Source organism: Panthera uncia (assembly GCF_023721935.1).
Source record: "Panthera uncia isolate 11264 chromosome C1 unlocalized genomic scaffold, Puncia_PCG_1.0 HiC_scaffold_3, whole genome shotgun sequence".
Lineage (NCBI taxonomy): Eukaryota > Metazoa > Chordata > Mammalia > Carnivora > Felidae > Panthera > Panthera uncia.
This window is the reverse complement of record NW_026057584.1, coordinates 54,249,395-54,266,650: the sequence shown is the minus strand read 5'-3', so window position 1 is coordinate 54,266,650 and position 17,256 is coordinate 54,249,395. Positions and strand designations below refer to the sequence as shown.

General features: G+C 38.2%; 1 protein-coding gene across 50 annotated transcripts in view; it reads right to left on the bottom strand.

The window, feature by feature from the left end:
- Nucleotides 1-17,256, bottom strand: part of TTN (titin) — a 275,095-nt gene that overhangs the window by 211,756 nt on the left and 46,083 nt on the right. For all 50 annotated transcript variants that reach the window (XM_049615442.1, XM_049615431.1, XM_049615432.1 and 47 more), the window contains 2 exons: nucleotides 14,832-15,020; nucleotides 9,354-9,410 (listed from right to left, as the gene is read on the bottom strand). In XM_049615442.1, coding sequence (XP_049471399.1) covers nucleotides 9,354-9,410; nucleotides 14,832-15,020 — 246 coding nt within the window. The remainder of the gene's footprint in view (nucleotides 1-9,353; nucleotides 9,411-14,831; nucleotides 15,021-17,256) is intronic.

Here is a 17,256-nt window from a genome sequence, read left to right as displayed (position 1 = left end):
CCCTTTCCTTCCTTCTTTCCTGAAACAGGTTTTGAACTGCCCCACCACTGTGCCAGCTATTGTCATGTTTCTCATGACCTGAATTTCTAATTTATTGAAACATCCATTTTGTAACTAGGAGTAGAATAAATCCCTAAGTCCCTAAAGGGATTGATGATGTGATATATTACATTATACCCATACTTATTACCACAGATATTGTGTGCTCACTGGTTGAAACAGAAATTATTGTTCCACAATAGTATATCTGGATGAGTTATGGTGACTCAAAACAGGTAAAACAAATGTTTTTTTTTGGGGGGGGTAAGTAGGGGAGGGATATAAAGCCTGAATATATGAATTCTTATGAATATTAAATTTAAATGAAGGGTTAAATTTTTTAGAATTAAAAGCAATATGTTTAATATGATCATGGTACATAAAAGTTGCTCACTGCAGGGACAAATACAGCTGTTAGGTAACAGTGAGTAATTTAGAATTAGACGGAGGAAAGATTCACAACTTCAGTATTATATTCTGTTGTTTTTCTCATCATTTGTTGCAAAACTAAAATTTATCCTAAACTATATTAAGAAAAGTTACCATTGGAACAACACAGAATCACAGAGTTGAACAATCACCTCTGAGGTCTTTTGGTCCAACTCCTCATTTTCAGTTAAGAAAACTGAATTTTTTAGTATTTATTACATCTTACCGTAAGAAAATTCAGGTTCACAGTGATAACATAGACACATTTTTAAGGATTCTGTGAATTTATTAGAATTATAATTTTGAAAACAAATTCACTTTAGGAACATATATACATCTTAAATTTGAATACTTATGAATTTCCAGTTTTAAAAATGAAATTCAGTAAAAATGACAGGAAAGCTGAATATCTTATTTGTATATAATCTGAAATACAAATTACCATATTGCTCACTACTAAAAATGTCCCCCCTTCTTTTTTCTAATTTTAAAGACTCTGAAATTGGTCTATGGTTTAAAATCTGTGTATAAATGTAATATAGTAGTTCCCGCCCCTGCCCCCACCCCCGTCACTCCACAGGCCAATATCGAATGCTGTATTTCACACTTGATGCCATTTTAAAAATTGAGAAAATAGGGTATTCCCAAAAGTGGAAAGATTTTTCTTTGCATATTTTGCAAATGTCTAGATGAACTCCACCCAAAAAAGAAAGCACCATTGGTCCCTGCAAAACCAGCAAGAATTAAAATATTTAAGAAGGGGGACATTAATACTGAAAATATTTGTAAAAGAGCCAAACAAATATATTAAGATCGCAAGGTAAAACAGATTATAGAGTTAGTCATCAACTGGGTGAAGCTGGTTTCTGTTGTTTATTCTAAGTCCAAGTCAGTATGCATGGATTTGGATGCAAAGAGGTTATAATTTCAAAACTGACTTACACTCAGAGCAGAGAGGAAATTTACCTTACCGATTTGTCCGCGTGGTCATGTGACATGGTCTTCCATCTTACGTTTTACTTTACTTAAATAGCTTATCTGCTAAAAGAGAATGCATTCTACTGAAACTCTTTTGTGGAGGAGGAACGAGGGTAAAGCAGCAGTACAAACAGTTAGGTGGCCACAGAGATATTTAATTGCGTTTGATGATTCACAACAGAGTTGACACAGTGATGGTTCCACAGCTTAGATGACAGACTATTTACATGTATTACAAACACAAGATTTCTCCAGAGAGAAACTGTTTTCCCAGGCATTTTCCACGTATTGAATTCAAATCGAGTAGACCTATTTGGAAATTTATTGGATCGATCTAATTTGGGAAATCTGGAGCACTCGAATCGATTCACTACTCACTGAGGCACCGAAACATTGCACAGGAAACTAAGTTAGGGTGAGGGCCGCACAGGTCTCCGCCATTCCTGACTTGTTTGTAGCCACACACCTGTACTCACCTTCATCATCTTTTACTAAGCTTGTTATGAATAGGTTGTGGAACCCTATGCCACTTTCCTCAGCGCTGAACCTTGTACCTTGCACCAATCTCCCATCTTTGTACCAGTAAACCGTGGGTCTTGGAGAGCCACGAACTAAACACTGGAAATAAGCTGCAGTACCTACAGGTGCATAACAGTCAGAAATACCTTTGATAAATCTGGGAGGCCCTTCCACCACCTGAAATTCAAAAAAGCTGTCTGAATATTTGCTCTTTAGGACTAATTCTTCCTTCATACTGCTTAAAGTCACTTTACTTTTCTTTGTCGTCATAGCAAACATTTCAGAATCTCCCGTGGTGAGGAATCCCCGGCAGATAGCCTCTCCTACTCGATTGATAGCTCTGCACCTATATGTTGCACTGTCAGACGGACAGACATTTCGAATTTTAAGGGTGTGACTTCCCTTCTCCTCACTGATCACATATTTGATGTTATCTGGCTCGATACACATATATTCTTTATACCATTTAACCTCGGGACTAGGGATGCCTATGACTGAACATTTGAACACAGCGTCTGAATTTTCTGGAATTTTAAAATCACAAATAGGCATTATAAAGCGAGGAGGCATTTCAAATACTTCTAAATCAATTTTTAAATCTTTGTCTTCTTCTTCCCTTGAAGCCATACTTGGATCTGCTAAATTCAAAGGTAGAACATCCAGACTCACAATCATGTTTTTATGATCAGGAGTAAATTCAGGAACTGTGACTATTTTCACTTGCTTCTCAAATTCCTTAACATCCTTTTCACTTAATTCAACTTCCAGGACAATTTCTTGAGGAGAAGGTGTTCTGGACGATGTAGTGTTTTCCAAATCAAACTCCATGACATGCTGATGTGTTACTGGAGGTGGGAGAGCCACTGCTGTTTCTCTTTGGGGTACTATGTCTACACTGGCAAAGCTCTTTGCTTCCCCTATGATGTTTACTGCATGGCACATGTACTCTCCTGCCTCTCCTTTTTGAATGTTAGAAATTTCCAAAGAACACACATTACCCACCCTTTCTATTTTGATTCTTTCATCTGGCTCGATCAAAGATTTATTTCGATACCATTTCACACCAGGAACTGGAATGCCCTCAACTTCAACAATGAAGCCTAATGTTGTGTTCTCATATATCTTCCTTTTGGTCAGAGGCTCAATAAAAGATGGGGGCATTTCATTGTCTTTTGGTTCAATGGCTTCATTGGGTGTGCCAAATGAATCAGAACGCCATGGTTCATAAGATGAACTTCTCTCTTCTGTAGGTGTATGGAATTGTTCATTTGGTGTACTGTCCTCCCTTTCTGTTTTTGATGAGTATCTTTTAAAGTTTCCAGTGGGGTTTGGTCCTCCAGTAGGAATAGAATATTTTTCAACCGTTTCTCCTCCTAAAGGTGTAGAATATCTCTCTAGTGTCTCTCCTGGGGGTGTAGAATATCTCTCTAATGCCTCTCCTGGGGGTGTGGAATATCTCTCTAGTGTCTCCCCTGGGGGTGTGGAATATCTCTCTAGTGTCTCCCCTGGGGGTGTGGAATATCTCTCTGCTACCTCGCCTTCGGAAGGTGTTGAGTACCTTTCGGCAGCTTCCTCTAAAGGTGTGGTTCTTGCAATAGTCTCACCTCCTGAATTTGTTGAGGATTGTTTAGTTGTATCTGAAGGAGTAAAATATAAATCAGGAGACTTTGGAGTTTCAAAATGTTCAACAGAGGATGGTGGGGTATAAAACTGATCTAACTCAGGGATCTCTTCACTGCTTGTACTTCCCACATCAATCGAAATATCAGATTCAGGAGAAAATGGGCGACCTAATGTTTCCTGTTGTTGGTTGTAATATTCATACACAGTGCTGAAAGTTACTTCTTCAACCTCCATTGATGTGATTGATTCGCTCTGAACATGCTTTGCCTTGCATGTGGTGTCTTTCATTTCAGGAACTTGGTGCTTTCCAGCAGCAAGTAAGTATTGTGTTAGGGAGGTCTCAGAGTCCATTACTTCTGCTGTATGTGCTTCATCCAATTTAGGTAGATTTTCAGAGAAACAAGTTTCTGTCTTTCGTTCTTCAGTAGCGGAGAAACAAGTTTCATTCTGAACTTGAACTTCTTCATAGCATTTTTCTTTTCCAAAGGCATCACTTTTTTCACTAGTTTGTTCATTTGGATTCTGCTGTTCCTCAGTCATCAAGAATGGAAAGCTCAAGGAGACTTTTCTGTGGCATGTGGCTGCCTCATGATCATCACCACCTTCGTGGTCTCCCAAAATTCCAGTGACATATCCCTGTGTCCCTCCACCCTGCTTTTGAAATGGGGCCAACTCTGGTTCCAAAGTATGCTCTTCTTCCACTTCATGAACCTCTAAAAGCTTTTCCTCACTTGCTGCTTTTTTCAAATGTGAAATGAAACTTCTATCTCCATTTTCTAGAGAACTTTTTTTCTCAGAAATATCCATTTCTCCAACATCAGCAGATGAGGTTTGAAGTGGGGTCCATGATTCACTGTGGGTTTCTTCAGAAAATGATTTAAGAGAAATATCAGTATGTGAAATTTCTAAATTGTGTTCCTGTGTATGTTTTTCCAAATAAAAGGTATTTTCATCCAAATGACTTTTCTCCATCACAGTCCTATTTGAAAACCCCTGACTGGAAGAAATTTCTGGATTGGTGAATATGTTATCTTGCACACTTTTAGAGGTATTTTGTGTTTCGGACTGCAATGTTTCAGTGCCAGCAATTTCTTCTTGGTAAGGTGTTTCCTGCTGCCTAGTTTCTTGCCCTTGAAACTCCTTTGCTGGATCTCCTATATGAGAATACATTTGTTTTAGATCAAATACAATGTTCTCAGCACCAGCTATTTCAGAAGCAGGACGTTGGATTTTAAAGTATGCTTCTGGTTGACTGCCATCTAATGCTTGGAATTTTATATTTGCATTTTCTATTTGAGAGTGGAATTGCTTTAAGTCAAATGTAATAGGTACTTCATGTTCAGTCCTTTCAGAAATTGTAGACTGATCTAGAAGACCTGTTTCTTTTGGTTGTTCCCTCTCTTGTACTTCAAATTCCTTAAGAGTTTGAGAAGAAAGCAGCTTTAAATTCATCACAATGTCAGAGGAATCTGGTTCAGTGTTTGGAGACATTGTCTCTGCCTGACTTAGGTTACTTGATCTTGAGTCTCTTGGCATCAATGGAAAATCCCTGTCACCAAGCTTCCTTTGAGGAGGATTGACAAATTTCCTGGTAAGTCTTTTTTCTAGAACCCCTTTTTCTACACGTTGTAACTTTTCAAATGCAATGATTCTATGCTTCACTTTTTTTCCTGGGTAATACCTCTCTTCACCCAGGGGTTCTTCATACACAATGACAGATGGATCTTTTGTATCATAACTATCAGAAGTTCTCTCAGAGTAGATATTTGGTAAATAGTCACGTAGGGCATATTCTTGCACATCTTCCCTTTCTGCTTCAAGTTTTCCAAAATCATTTTTTACCTCTTTTCTAATTTTTTTAACTTCACTGATATCCTCGACAAATGGATAAACAGTACCCTCTACTTGGTATCGCTTTGATTTTTCACTTATATGTCCCTCTTTCCCCTCACCCTGATATTGTACGAGTTTGGCTCTGACAGGCTTGTCAATTTTTGTGGCTCTAGAAGCAACCTGCATAAATCTAGGTAGTTTTTCTCTGGAATATGTGCAATGAACCTGGGCTTTCTGGTCTATCTGTTCAGTTGTCTCAAAGCTTTGAAAACATTCCCTTACAGAATGTTCTTTTATATTGGATTGGGGAGTAAAAGGACCAGGTGGGTAATCATAAAAATGCGCCCTTACAGATTCTCCCTGAATTTGTTGATTTTTGGAATATTTTGCATAAATTCCACCAATATTTCCTAATCGACTATATTCCCTGTGAGTGTCAGGTTCCACTGTCAGATCTGAAACACTCTCAGCTGTTCCTGAATTGTTTTCAGCAACACACTTATATTTTCCAGAATCTTGAGAATTGAGGTCATTAATATATAATCTGTGGCTAAAATGAACTTCTTCAAACTGAAACTTGTGGTTCTGCTTTAACATGACTCCATTTTGAAACCATGTTACAACTGGCTTAGGCTCACCAGATAACAAACATTCAAGTATTATGGAACCCCCCTCTCCACATCTGATATGCTTCGGCATTCCCTGTAACATTTTTGGTGGCTCGTTAGTAATATCAGATGAAAATATAAATTTGTGTTTTGGTGACCGAGAAGCTTCATCTTGAGGTCTTGCTTTAGCTCCCAGCTCCTCAGGGTGAAACGGTTCTCTGGACTCTTTATCCTGTTCTGGGGTGGGAGTAGCTGCTGTTATCTGAATTTCTACAGGGAAGGAAAGCAATTCTACATCTGCAGAGGGAAGACGTGGGGGGTTAGCGTGTAACATATGGAGATTTGTTTGGCCCTTTTGTCTCAAAGATGGATGAATGCCTTTTGTTTGGTCAAACACCAATGCCAGCTCCTCTTCCTCATCCGTGTACTCATGAAACACAGGGACTCTATGTGCTTCGACACCGTATCCTTGTTTTGCTTTCACTTTAAGTGTGCCAGTTGTTTTTACTGTTCCATATTGGTTAAACAGCACACAGGTAACAGAACCTTCGTTTTGAGGAAGAACAGAAGAGAAAGTTAATATTGAATAGTTTTCCGAGGTCTGAGAGATATAGCCTCGGTTCCGGGGGATTGGTATATCATTGCTGTACCACGTCACGATGGGTGGAGGATATCCTTGAAAGTGACACACAAATTTACAACTGTCCCCTTCATAAACTTCTTGAGATTCAATTTCTTGAAGAAATGAAGGTGGGCAACGTTGTGGATGCTTTTGGAAAGGACTTTCATAAAATCGTGCGTTTTCTTCTTCTTGTTCAGGTTTGAATTCATCAACTTTTGTGGAAATAGAGTGCTGTAATTCTCTCAAATCATCCTTTCTTATTCTCACACTATCTCGTTCTTCATTTTCTTCAATATTTATAACTGGACCAACAGATTCACTGGCATGTGGCATAATAACTTGGGGCACCTTTTCAGGAGTCTCATAGATTTCCTCGTTCTTATTTACAACAGTGATATATCTAGATGACTCTCCAATTTCAGTTTTGGTCATAATTTCTTCAAGTGGTTTTCTTGCTCGGGTCTCCTCACTTACTAGAATCTGACCATATAAATGGTCTTTCTGTAGATTTTCTCTTAGAAATGCCTCTTGGCTCATTCTTATTTCAGTCTGGAGAATTTCTTCATCAACAGTAGTTTGAAAGCTTGTGGGAGGTTCTCCAGATGCTACATTTTGATCCATTTGATTAGAAAGGACATGCGGATTTGGGACAATACCCTCGCTTGAAGGATCTACCTTGTCCCTACCTTCGGCTAGATCAGATACAGACCTGCTTTCCATCTCCTCTCTAGACAGCAGAGTGTCTTTATCGCTAGCTTCACTTCTCAGAGTTCTCGAGCTGATTTCCGATGACATTTCTGAAAGAGATAATTTCTTTTTCTCCGTTAAGATTTTTCTAGCCTCCCGTAAACGTTGCAACTTCGTTTTGGTCTCCTCGTCCAGGAAGCTTTCACCTACATTAAGCCATTCCCTTAGGTCAGGTTTACTTTCTAAATATTCTTCATCACACAGAAAGTCAGTTTTCTTGCCCGGACTTACTGTCTTAAAGTGTATAGTTCGCATCAATCCCATTTGTTCTACATCTTGTTTTTTGTTAAAGGGAGAGCCTGTAAACCTCAGGCCTACCTTTATTCTGTCTTCTCTCCTTTCAGCTAAAGCCTCCATATTCTCATGTGTCTGTTCTGCCCTTTTCAGAAATTCTAAACATTTCTCATCTTGCCCTTTTTGCATAACAAGCAATGATGCCGTTGATTCAGCGGACCCTTCACTATTAACTGCCAATAATCTATAACTTCCAGAATCTCTGTGCTGGACACTTTTAACCTCTAAGCTGGAAGAGTGATGATGTAAATCACTCTCAGTTTTTATAACCCGTCGAAGACCTGTTGGGATAGGTCGGTTGTTATGAAACCAAGTCATTTCTGGAGTTGGCCAGGCAATTAATTTACACATGAAAACAACGGGTTCGCCCTCTAAAACATATTGAAATGTAAGTTTTTGGGTAAAAGAAGGCTTGAAATACTCGGGCCAGGAGCTTGTAGATGATATTCTACTTGCATATCGTTTAGCAGCCATGGAGCTGTGGTCGAAGTCTTCAGAATCTGAAAAGGCATCGCGTGCATCTCTTTCTGAATGTTCAGATTCTCCCTCAGAGGACAATTCTGAAAGAAAAATTAAATTATAAAGCATTTTACTATTTTCCATAGTATTTGAAAAAGTTGAAAATAAATGAAATTGCAAAATAGGAAATAAAATAAAATGCATGCTACAGATTCTCACAAATCCATAAAAAAAATTCACTCACCATATTTGTTCGAATAAACGCAACACCATGCTCTGTTTAAAAGATTCTGACACGAAAATCGTTCGTTGTCTGGTCTTTTCTTCAAACTGTTGAAATTTCTTCTTGAACAAGCAAAAATGCATTTCAAAATAACATGTTCCTGTGCATGTTTGTTTTGAGAGCGGGAAATCTTTGTTCTTTTGGTGGCTAAGAGGAAAATCTTACCTGACTTGCAGAGAGTGGAATAAACGCCCTTTCTGATCCTTTTGATTGTTGGATTAAATTATTATCTTTTTGAGCATTAACTATTTAAAAAAAAATCTGCAAGAACTTTAACCATAAGTAATTAGCTAAAATAAAATGAGAAGGCGTTTATTCGAACTAATACAGCCATAAAGTCACAACGTTACGCAGAGAAAAGCAGGCAATAATGATCACGTAAGGCAGCTATCTGCAAGCCAGTGTAAGAGACAGATCAATGTTAAAATGATGTATGTGCATGAAGTGTAAACCAGAATGAGAATGTAACATTTTCACACATCCTAAATGAAGTAGCATTTCAATCATCATAATTCATTCATGACATTGCATTCTGAGACTGACAGCTAGGTGATTGCCTATTGTTCAATTTAACTCGCTGCGATTTTGAAAACAAATTCCACTAATTGATTTCATGCATTAAGGTGACAACTTTTTCTGATACACACTTATGAAAATGGCTGCAAACATGAAGTTGAAAATGGCTGATAAATTTTAAATATAAGACTTTAAATTACTGTCAAACAAATTACTGTGAAATGCATGTAACCATCAGCATACTAAACCAGGCATGCGACATAGTAATATATACTCTAAGAGATATATTTGTACATCTATGTCATTTTTCTCAATATTACTAAGAGAAAGTAGGCAGGTCAAGGATTCTATTAATCCTTCAGAATTTCTACTTAAATCTCACATCCAATATAACAAACAATACCTTTCATCTCCACCTCAATCTCCTCTTCAATCCTCCCGTGCAAAATTGATTCTGGGGCTAAAATGGGAAAACATATAAAGAGATTTTAATGATTAACCTGATATACTTTCTGCCTCAATTCATATATTCATATAATTATAATTTCCTCTTCATTCTAGTAACAGAAAACTATGTCCCCCAAGTGCACCCAAAAAATCCATGCCAGACAAATCAATGAGCTGATAAAGTACATGACAATGTCAGCAGAAAGATTTTAAAACATTTTTTATTTTAGGTTCTCTATGAAATTTCCACGTTTAGTTTCATAACTCCCCATGCCTTTACATGCATTCCAAAAAGCAATCCATAAACTAAAGGAATATTCTCTTTTTTAAAAATAAAAATGTCCTATCGATGGAACACTTGCTAAGAGAAGGAATCACATTTAGAAGGAACATGCATTTTCTAACTTGCCGCCTTTTGCCGAGGGCTATTCTCAGGTTTTCCTGCAGAATTAAGCGTTTCCTGCTAGTAAATATGCCTTTCATTTGGACCACCTTTAAAACTTGAGACTACACAAAGTCTGGTTACATATTAAGGAGCAAAACAGAGTCCTCAAGTCAAAATAGCTTTTATTATATAGGGAAAAGGCGCAGGCTTTAGACACAATCATCTCTGGGGCAGCTTCCTGGGAAAGGTGGGTGCCTTGGTTCCCTCTTGTTCTTCTGTCCATCCGTGTGGAACTGTGTGGGAACGCGGGACTCCATGGCTCCTCCGTTCCTTGTGGGCTTTGGCATGAAGTGAATGACAAACTTGCTGTTTTCCTTGACGATTCTCTCTTTACTTCATGGGTTGTTTTATTTTGTGACTCTTTGTGTGTTTTAAAACTTTTAGTGTCTGAACCAAGGGCAATTTTTGTAACTGTTCTGGTTTGCGATTCGTTTGCTAGGTGAGAATAAAGTTAGGAAAAGTAATAAATTAGCTGTGTTTGTAAGAGTAAAACACACGCTGAATTTAGAGAAGGTGATGTGTCATTAGGATGAGAAGGAAAGCAGCATGTTAGTCCCCAAACTAACATATGATATATCTATACTTTTACGTACAGAAGAACTACTCAAACAGACTTGCAGGGTTTACCTTCCTACTTGATCTTTGCGGATAACTACTCTGCCTACGTAGAGTTACAAGGCCAAAGTAAAAGAGGAACATGTAAAGACTGGTCTTATGTGCGATAATTAGATAACTGTGCCTGATCCTTCATTCTTCAAACACTTAAAAGTGGCTTATCTTTTCACTTTCTTAAGTACCAGTGAGGCAGTCTGGACTTCCCAAGAGAAAAATGCTCATGCTCCAAGAACACTTTAATGATATAATCCATTAGAACTGAGTGAACTAGAAATCCTGTGGCAAAAATGTCCAGCTTAAATCCACTCTGGCCATGTGCTGATCAAGCATGTACCATGGCCCTACATTCCTTAGGAAACGAGTTGAAAGACCTACATTGTTCCTACCTCCACAACACAGCCAACTCTCAATTATATGGCTGCAGAAACCATCATGGTTGTCACCACGTCACCTCCACATAAATAATCACTATGTGTAATTATTGCACTAGCCAGCAGCTATGGTGAAATTGAGAGTCAACTCTTTGGATGGTGGAATTTTCCATCTAATTTGCATAACTAGATCTCAGTTCTGGAGCTATTCCCTTTGAAGCCTATGAAAATGTTACCAGAAAGAGCTACAGAACAAAATGTCAGATTAAGAGATAAAAAAGACTCCTTTGGGCAAATGAGGATTACAGATATATTAAATGATATATGAGACTCTTTCAAAATTCAGAGCCAAGATGGCTGTCATATAGCACTGTACTATCCCCTGCTCGTCTCTAACATTTCAAAAATGGATGGAGAGATCAGAAAAGACCTTGAGGCCACAGGTCTCCACCGACCCCTGGAGATGCTAGAACTTCTTCCATCAGTTACCTTTCACGGGACTCAGTAAAGACTCTTTGCTTACAGACATACAGCATGGGATTCTAGCACCTGAAGAATAACTTTCCTGTTTCATTAGTATCTAAGAGGAGGTCCATGGATAAAAGGAAGAACTTATCTTTTCCGAGACAAATTTATTCATTCCCTTCCAGACATGGTGGCAAATCAAGCACGATAACAACAAAAATAATAATCTTGCCATGAGATAATTCTAGAATTCCAGGAAGATCTGGGACTTTGAAGCAGCAGCACCTATTAAGAAATAGCTATAGACTCCTAATTTTGGTCCAGACAGAGCCCTATCATTATCAGTGCACAATTTTCTATTGCTCCTTATAAACATCTAGAACTTCCAGATCTGCAAACAAAGGGCAGATGAGAACTTTTGAGCCTCCTAATATTAAAATAATTAAATTTAAGCTTGGCGCAGTATCAGGCACAATAATAAATAATCAATAATTGATTAACAGCTTGACCTTCTTCAGTATACCTTGTAGGGGGCATATTTGGGAAATACTAGGAAAAGCATTGCACGTGAAATAAGCCATAACCTTCCAAAATGAGATTTGAAAGTTACACTTCCTTGAATCTAGACTGGAAAGTTAAAAATGTTCATCACAAGTCTGGCCAATAACTTGGCTGACTTTCGTGAGTCTTTTACGAATAGAGTGCTAAGTTAGAGATATTCTAATTAATATATTCATTGATTCAATTTGCACAGCAGAAAAGCTGCATAAAGCGATGGGGATGAAATGAAGCAAGTCAGAGCTAAAAGCCAAATAAGCACCTTCTATGCTTAGTACTGCTGACGTTGTCTTCTCTCCATACTCATTGTGGACACTGCAGCTGTACAGTCCTTGGTCTACCAGCTGAACGTTACATATGATAAGAAACTGAATATTTCCACGTTGTGACTGCTTCACTCTTTCAGAGTCCTCGATCTTTATGCCTTCATGAGTCCAGGTTACATCAACAGAGGATTCATCTTGTAAGACACAGAGGAATTCAGCAGTGTCGCCGCACCTTACAGAGAGGTCCTGAAGCTGCAGGAGAATCTTTGGTGCCTCACCCACTGCCTCTTCAGCATAGTTCCCAGATAACTCAGTGCTTTCTGCAATTTGTGAAAGGGACGCAGTGTGGCGCAACTCTACATTTTGAACCGATGCAGCTGTGTGGATGGAACTTTGAGATACACTTTCAAAAACCTGTGATTCATATTCATATGATGATCCTTGAAATGACTTAATTTCGTTTTGGGATAGTTTGCTCTCCTGCTTTGTGAAAGAGGAATCTGCCACTGCCTGGGACTTGGTGGACTCTCTTACATCTTTCCCAGAACTCTGCCTAGCTAGGTCTTGCACTGTATAATCAAGTGACAAGAAAAAGAAAAGAATATTAAGATCTAAGCTTTGTCACTTGGTTAGGTTAGTAACATAAAATGGCATGGAAGATGAAGATGGAAGACGTCATTGTCACTTGGAAGCAGCATGCCAAATGGAGTATGCTCTAGGATGTCAGATCATACAAAAGAAAGTTCATTCCCAGTGACCCAGTGATGAATGGATGATGAAGGCTCATGCGATGCCATAGCGTCTCTGCGTCCTTCCTTCTGTTGTCACTGCAGCTAACCAGAGTTACATAGTCTCTCCCTCTCTCTCTCTCTCTCTCTTTTCCCTCTCCTGGGATACCATTTGTCCTTCTTCTTCTGTATACTTTATAAACAATATACAGCAAATGGATCATTAATGATCCAATCATGAGATGTCGTTTAGAAAAGTAAAAACATCACGCAAAGCTGATGCCTTAAAAAATACTAGTGTACTATGCAGAATATACACTTCAGTGAGATTTTAATTGCATAGGTTAACCCATAATTGAGAACTAAGGAGGACTTGTTGGGTGTTATTTTATTAGTAAATTATCGACTGACCACACTATGCAATGAGACAAACAGTAGAGACTCTCATTAGTAACAGTGGGAGTAGGAGGTATGAAGCAAATCCAAGTCTTTAAAGCAACATGAGCTTTACCTTTTGGAGTCACTGTGAGTGTAGCTGCACAAGAGGCTTCCCCAGCACTATTGGCGGCTTTGCAAGAGTACTGCCCAGCATGCTCTGAGTAAGCATCAACTATAAGCATTAAAGCCATGCCTGTGGACTCCTCAAAATGGAAAACTACATCTTTTGTTGGTAGAATTGGCTGCTGGTTATGAAACCACTGGATTTCTGGCTTGGGAATGCCAAAAACCCTTGCATGAAATCTGACTGTCTCCCCGCTGTGCACCCTGAGGCTTGATAGAGGCTGGATGAAGATGGGCTTTTGGCCAAGGGAGTCCTTCTTAAATGAAACTGACGAAGAAACATGCCATTGGGAGTTTGATGTAACTTCTCCAAATTTGCTAAATCCTGAAAAGAAGCATGCCAACCTTTAATGTCTTACCCTGCATTGAAACCAGAACTCATTTGGAGTTGTCTACAGATCTGTCGTAAATTGTAATGGTGGACTAGAATCCAGACCAATCTTAATGCCTTGTCAGCGTATGACATTATTGGTTCCAAGTCACACATGTTCACTTCCATTTTCCAGACAAACAAATGGAGACATAAATAGTCTAAGAAACTTCACCATATTGTTTGTGAAGGCAGTAGTGAAGTACACAATTTAGTTTAGGTATTCTTGTTTTCTGTTTTTATTTTTTTCCCCTCTGGTTATAAAATCAGATTTTCTATTTTGTAAACGACTTTAAATTGATTATTAAGAAAGTATCTGATTATTATTGTATTTAAAATTAAGGGAAAAATCAAAGTTGCCTTCAATCCTTATGTATTTGTATATAGTTAAGAATACATAGACTAAATTAGCTCAGCAAAAATAGTCTGACTGTATAAAAATATTGTTGTTATCTTGTTTTGAATCAAAGTGCTCCCCACTGCCAGGGAAGTGTTTCTGATTGCAGTTTAAAAGCCCCAAATATCAGAAATGCTAAACTGTCTTTGGACTGGGCCCCTTAACCTGAAGGCATTCTTGGAATGATGGCGAATGCATCTAGATGGTGTCCAGACCCGAAATCATCCTCTGTAGCTTCTGTGAACTCAGAATTGTGTCAAGACAATGGGGGGATAGTAACGCTGGCATTAAAAAACATTTTTTTTAAATTTTCATCTTAGCTAAATGAGAAAACAATTCTACCTAAGTATTTCTTTAGCATATTTCTCTCCATTCTGATACATGCTGATCAGAAAGCATGAAAGCTGGCGAGGAGAGCAGTACATTACAAAACAGTATAAAGACAAAGCAGGGCAAAATAGAAAATGATGGTTTGTGATTCATCATGAGATGGGATAAAAGAAAAGTAAGAATGTCATATATAACATGGAAACAATTAGTTGCATTAAAAGAGAATGGTAGGGCCAATGATGGTTTACATGGAATCTTTAGTGATTGTTACTGGCATTGAAAGATTAGATCCATATTTAAATGTGGTTCTTAAAGTTGTTTACTGTACCTGCCAGTCTCAAGTTGGCTGTGCTTGATACTTGACCAACAGCATTATTAGCAACAAAAGTGTAAGTTCCTTCATCTTCCGGAAAAGCTTCGGCAATTTCCAGTTGGTAAGTGTCTTCAAATTGAGTCATTCTAAAGAACCGAGATGGCTTGATTTTCTTGTCTTTGGCGTACCAAGACACTTTTAGATCTGCATCACAAAAGAAAAAAAAGCTATTTAAAATCACAAAAAGTGGTGGATGATTTTACCTGCAAACACAGTATTGATTACATTGTTGACTACATTTCATATTTATCTTAATAACATTAGATTTCCCTTTTGGGCTTGCCACATCTGCTCTTTTAGGTTTCCTTTTCATCTTTAAGAAAAACATGATTCCAGAAAAATCCAGCTTATAGACTGGTTGTAATATTTGAACTTTTATAATTTTAATTATATTCTTTTTAACCATTTGCAGTCCATGCTGTGGAAACAGGGTCAAGGTTTTGACATAGTGACCTTGAGAAAAAGACAGTCCTAAGGTAGAGTCATCAGGATGGGTTTTATATAGGATTGTGGTTGCTTACGAGGACAGGGAGAGGAAATTCTGCACTTCTGGTGGGCAGAAAGATCAATCAAAAAGAGAGCTGAGAGAATCAACATTCCCAAAAGTATAAAACAGACACCCTGTAGTCTGAAGAAAAAAATTCTATACTGTCATTACCAATGAGCAAGCATTGAAAGGTCTGAGCAAAGCAAAAAATAATTTTTAAAACTGAGAGTAATGGAATTTGGGCATCTTAGATATATTTGGCTTTTTTCAAAGTAACAGTAATAGTATATAATAATAAAACCAGTTCTTTTCATATAAGGAGTTGAATCATGTTAAAATGATAGAAAATAACCCCAAAGCAAAGATAAAATAACATTATATTGTTATGGTTTAAGGTAATGTGCACTTTAAAAAATATTGTACTTCCATTGAAACAGTAACCCTGTAAGTAAAGAGTGGATTTAAATTTAGCTATTTGTTTTAAAAGCCACAACCCAAGCTGAGCATGATCACTATACCACTCCCTTATCTAATTACCATCTATGGAGGATTCTTTTGTGGTGCAATCAGCTAGCATTTGTTTGCATTTTGGCACAAATATTGGCTTGTGAAGGTTTCCCTCCATCCTGCCCATGGTGGTAGTATTTTTAAACTACAGGTTCTCCTTTTAAATCTCTTCACTTCCTTAGGTAGCAAGGTAAGGTAGAAAATGGAACGCTGATACCACAATTTACCAGCTGTGTGACCTTACACCTGTCATTTAATCTCTCTGGACCAGTCTTCTCATTTGTAAAATAAGATGCATAATAATTCATGAGCTATTTTTTTAATATATGAAATTTATTGTCAAATTGGTTTCCATACAACACCCAGTGCATGAGCTATTGTTTGCAATAAATTGTTGTGTGAATTAAATGGCTTACACATAGAAGGAGCTTTATAAACCACTGCCACAAGTCAGTCATTATAGAAAGAATGTTTAACCTCACAAGGGATCAGCAGTGCCTTTAATAATTTACCAAAAGTCAGGGCCAGGTGATGTAAGAGACAACACCATCACATGGAATTTAGCGATCATTCTATAACTATTTAGTTTGTCTATTAAACCTCAACAGAAATGGAAGATGAAGGGTTTGGTTCACCACTTTGCAAGGTTCTCTGCATATTACTACTGACAGAGGTAAACTGATTGAAGCCCTAGGATAGGCATGTATTGTCAACAATAAATAAGCTAACAGGTGAGACCTCTCTTGGTAATGGATTTGGTGCTTCTGACTGGGCTGCCCCTTTCTGTGTTGGTCACTGGCCTCTTTTGGCTTCCGTGAGGCCTCTCCACTGTCCCTGCTCCCCATTCTATTACTCCATTGTATTTGGTCCCTAAATTCTGTTCATTCCACCTCTTGAATTCAATATACACCCTTTTTTCTCCCGATTCCCCTAATTGAGGGCCTTGTCAGCACCTTCCAAGCCTGTTAGGATGGCCTCTCCCTTGGTCCTCACCTGGTCTCACCTCCCACATCTGACCATTCCTCTTTTCACTACCACAGCAGTGTCTCTAAAAAAGTAAATCATGTTACCCAGGGGCTTAAAAATCCTTCAGTTGCTCCTTAGTATAAACAAGGTAAAATCTAAAATCCTAAGCATAGAATACCAAACCTTTACTACCTAGCCCTTGCCTTCTTTTCTGGCCTTCTCATCCACTTATCACACCACTTTCCAACCATACTTAAGCCACTTGTCGTTTCCAGCACATGAAGTACCCTTGCAAGCTTTTATGACTTTGTAAATGTCGTTCTCTGCCTAGAATACTGCTGTGTTCAAGGATCCTGTTGATTTTTCAATGCCTAGTCTGTGCATCTCTGTTCATGTTGCAAACAGTCAGCGCTGAGTACG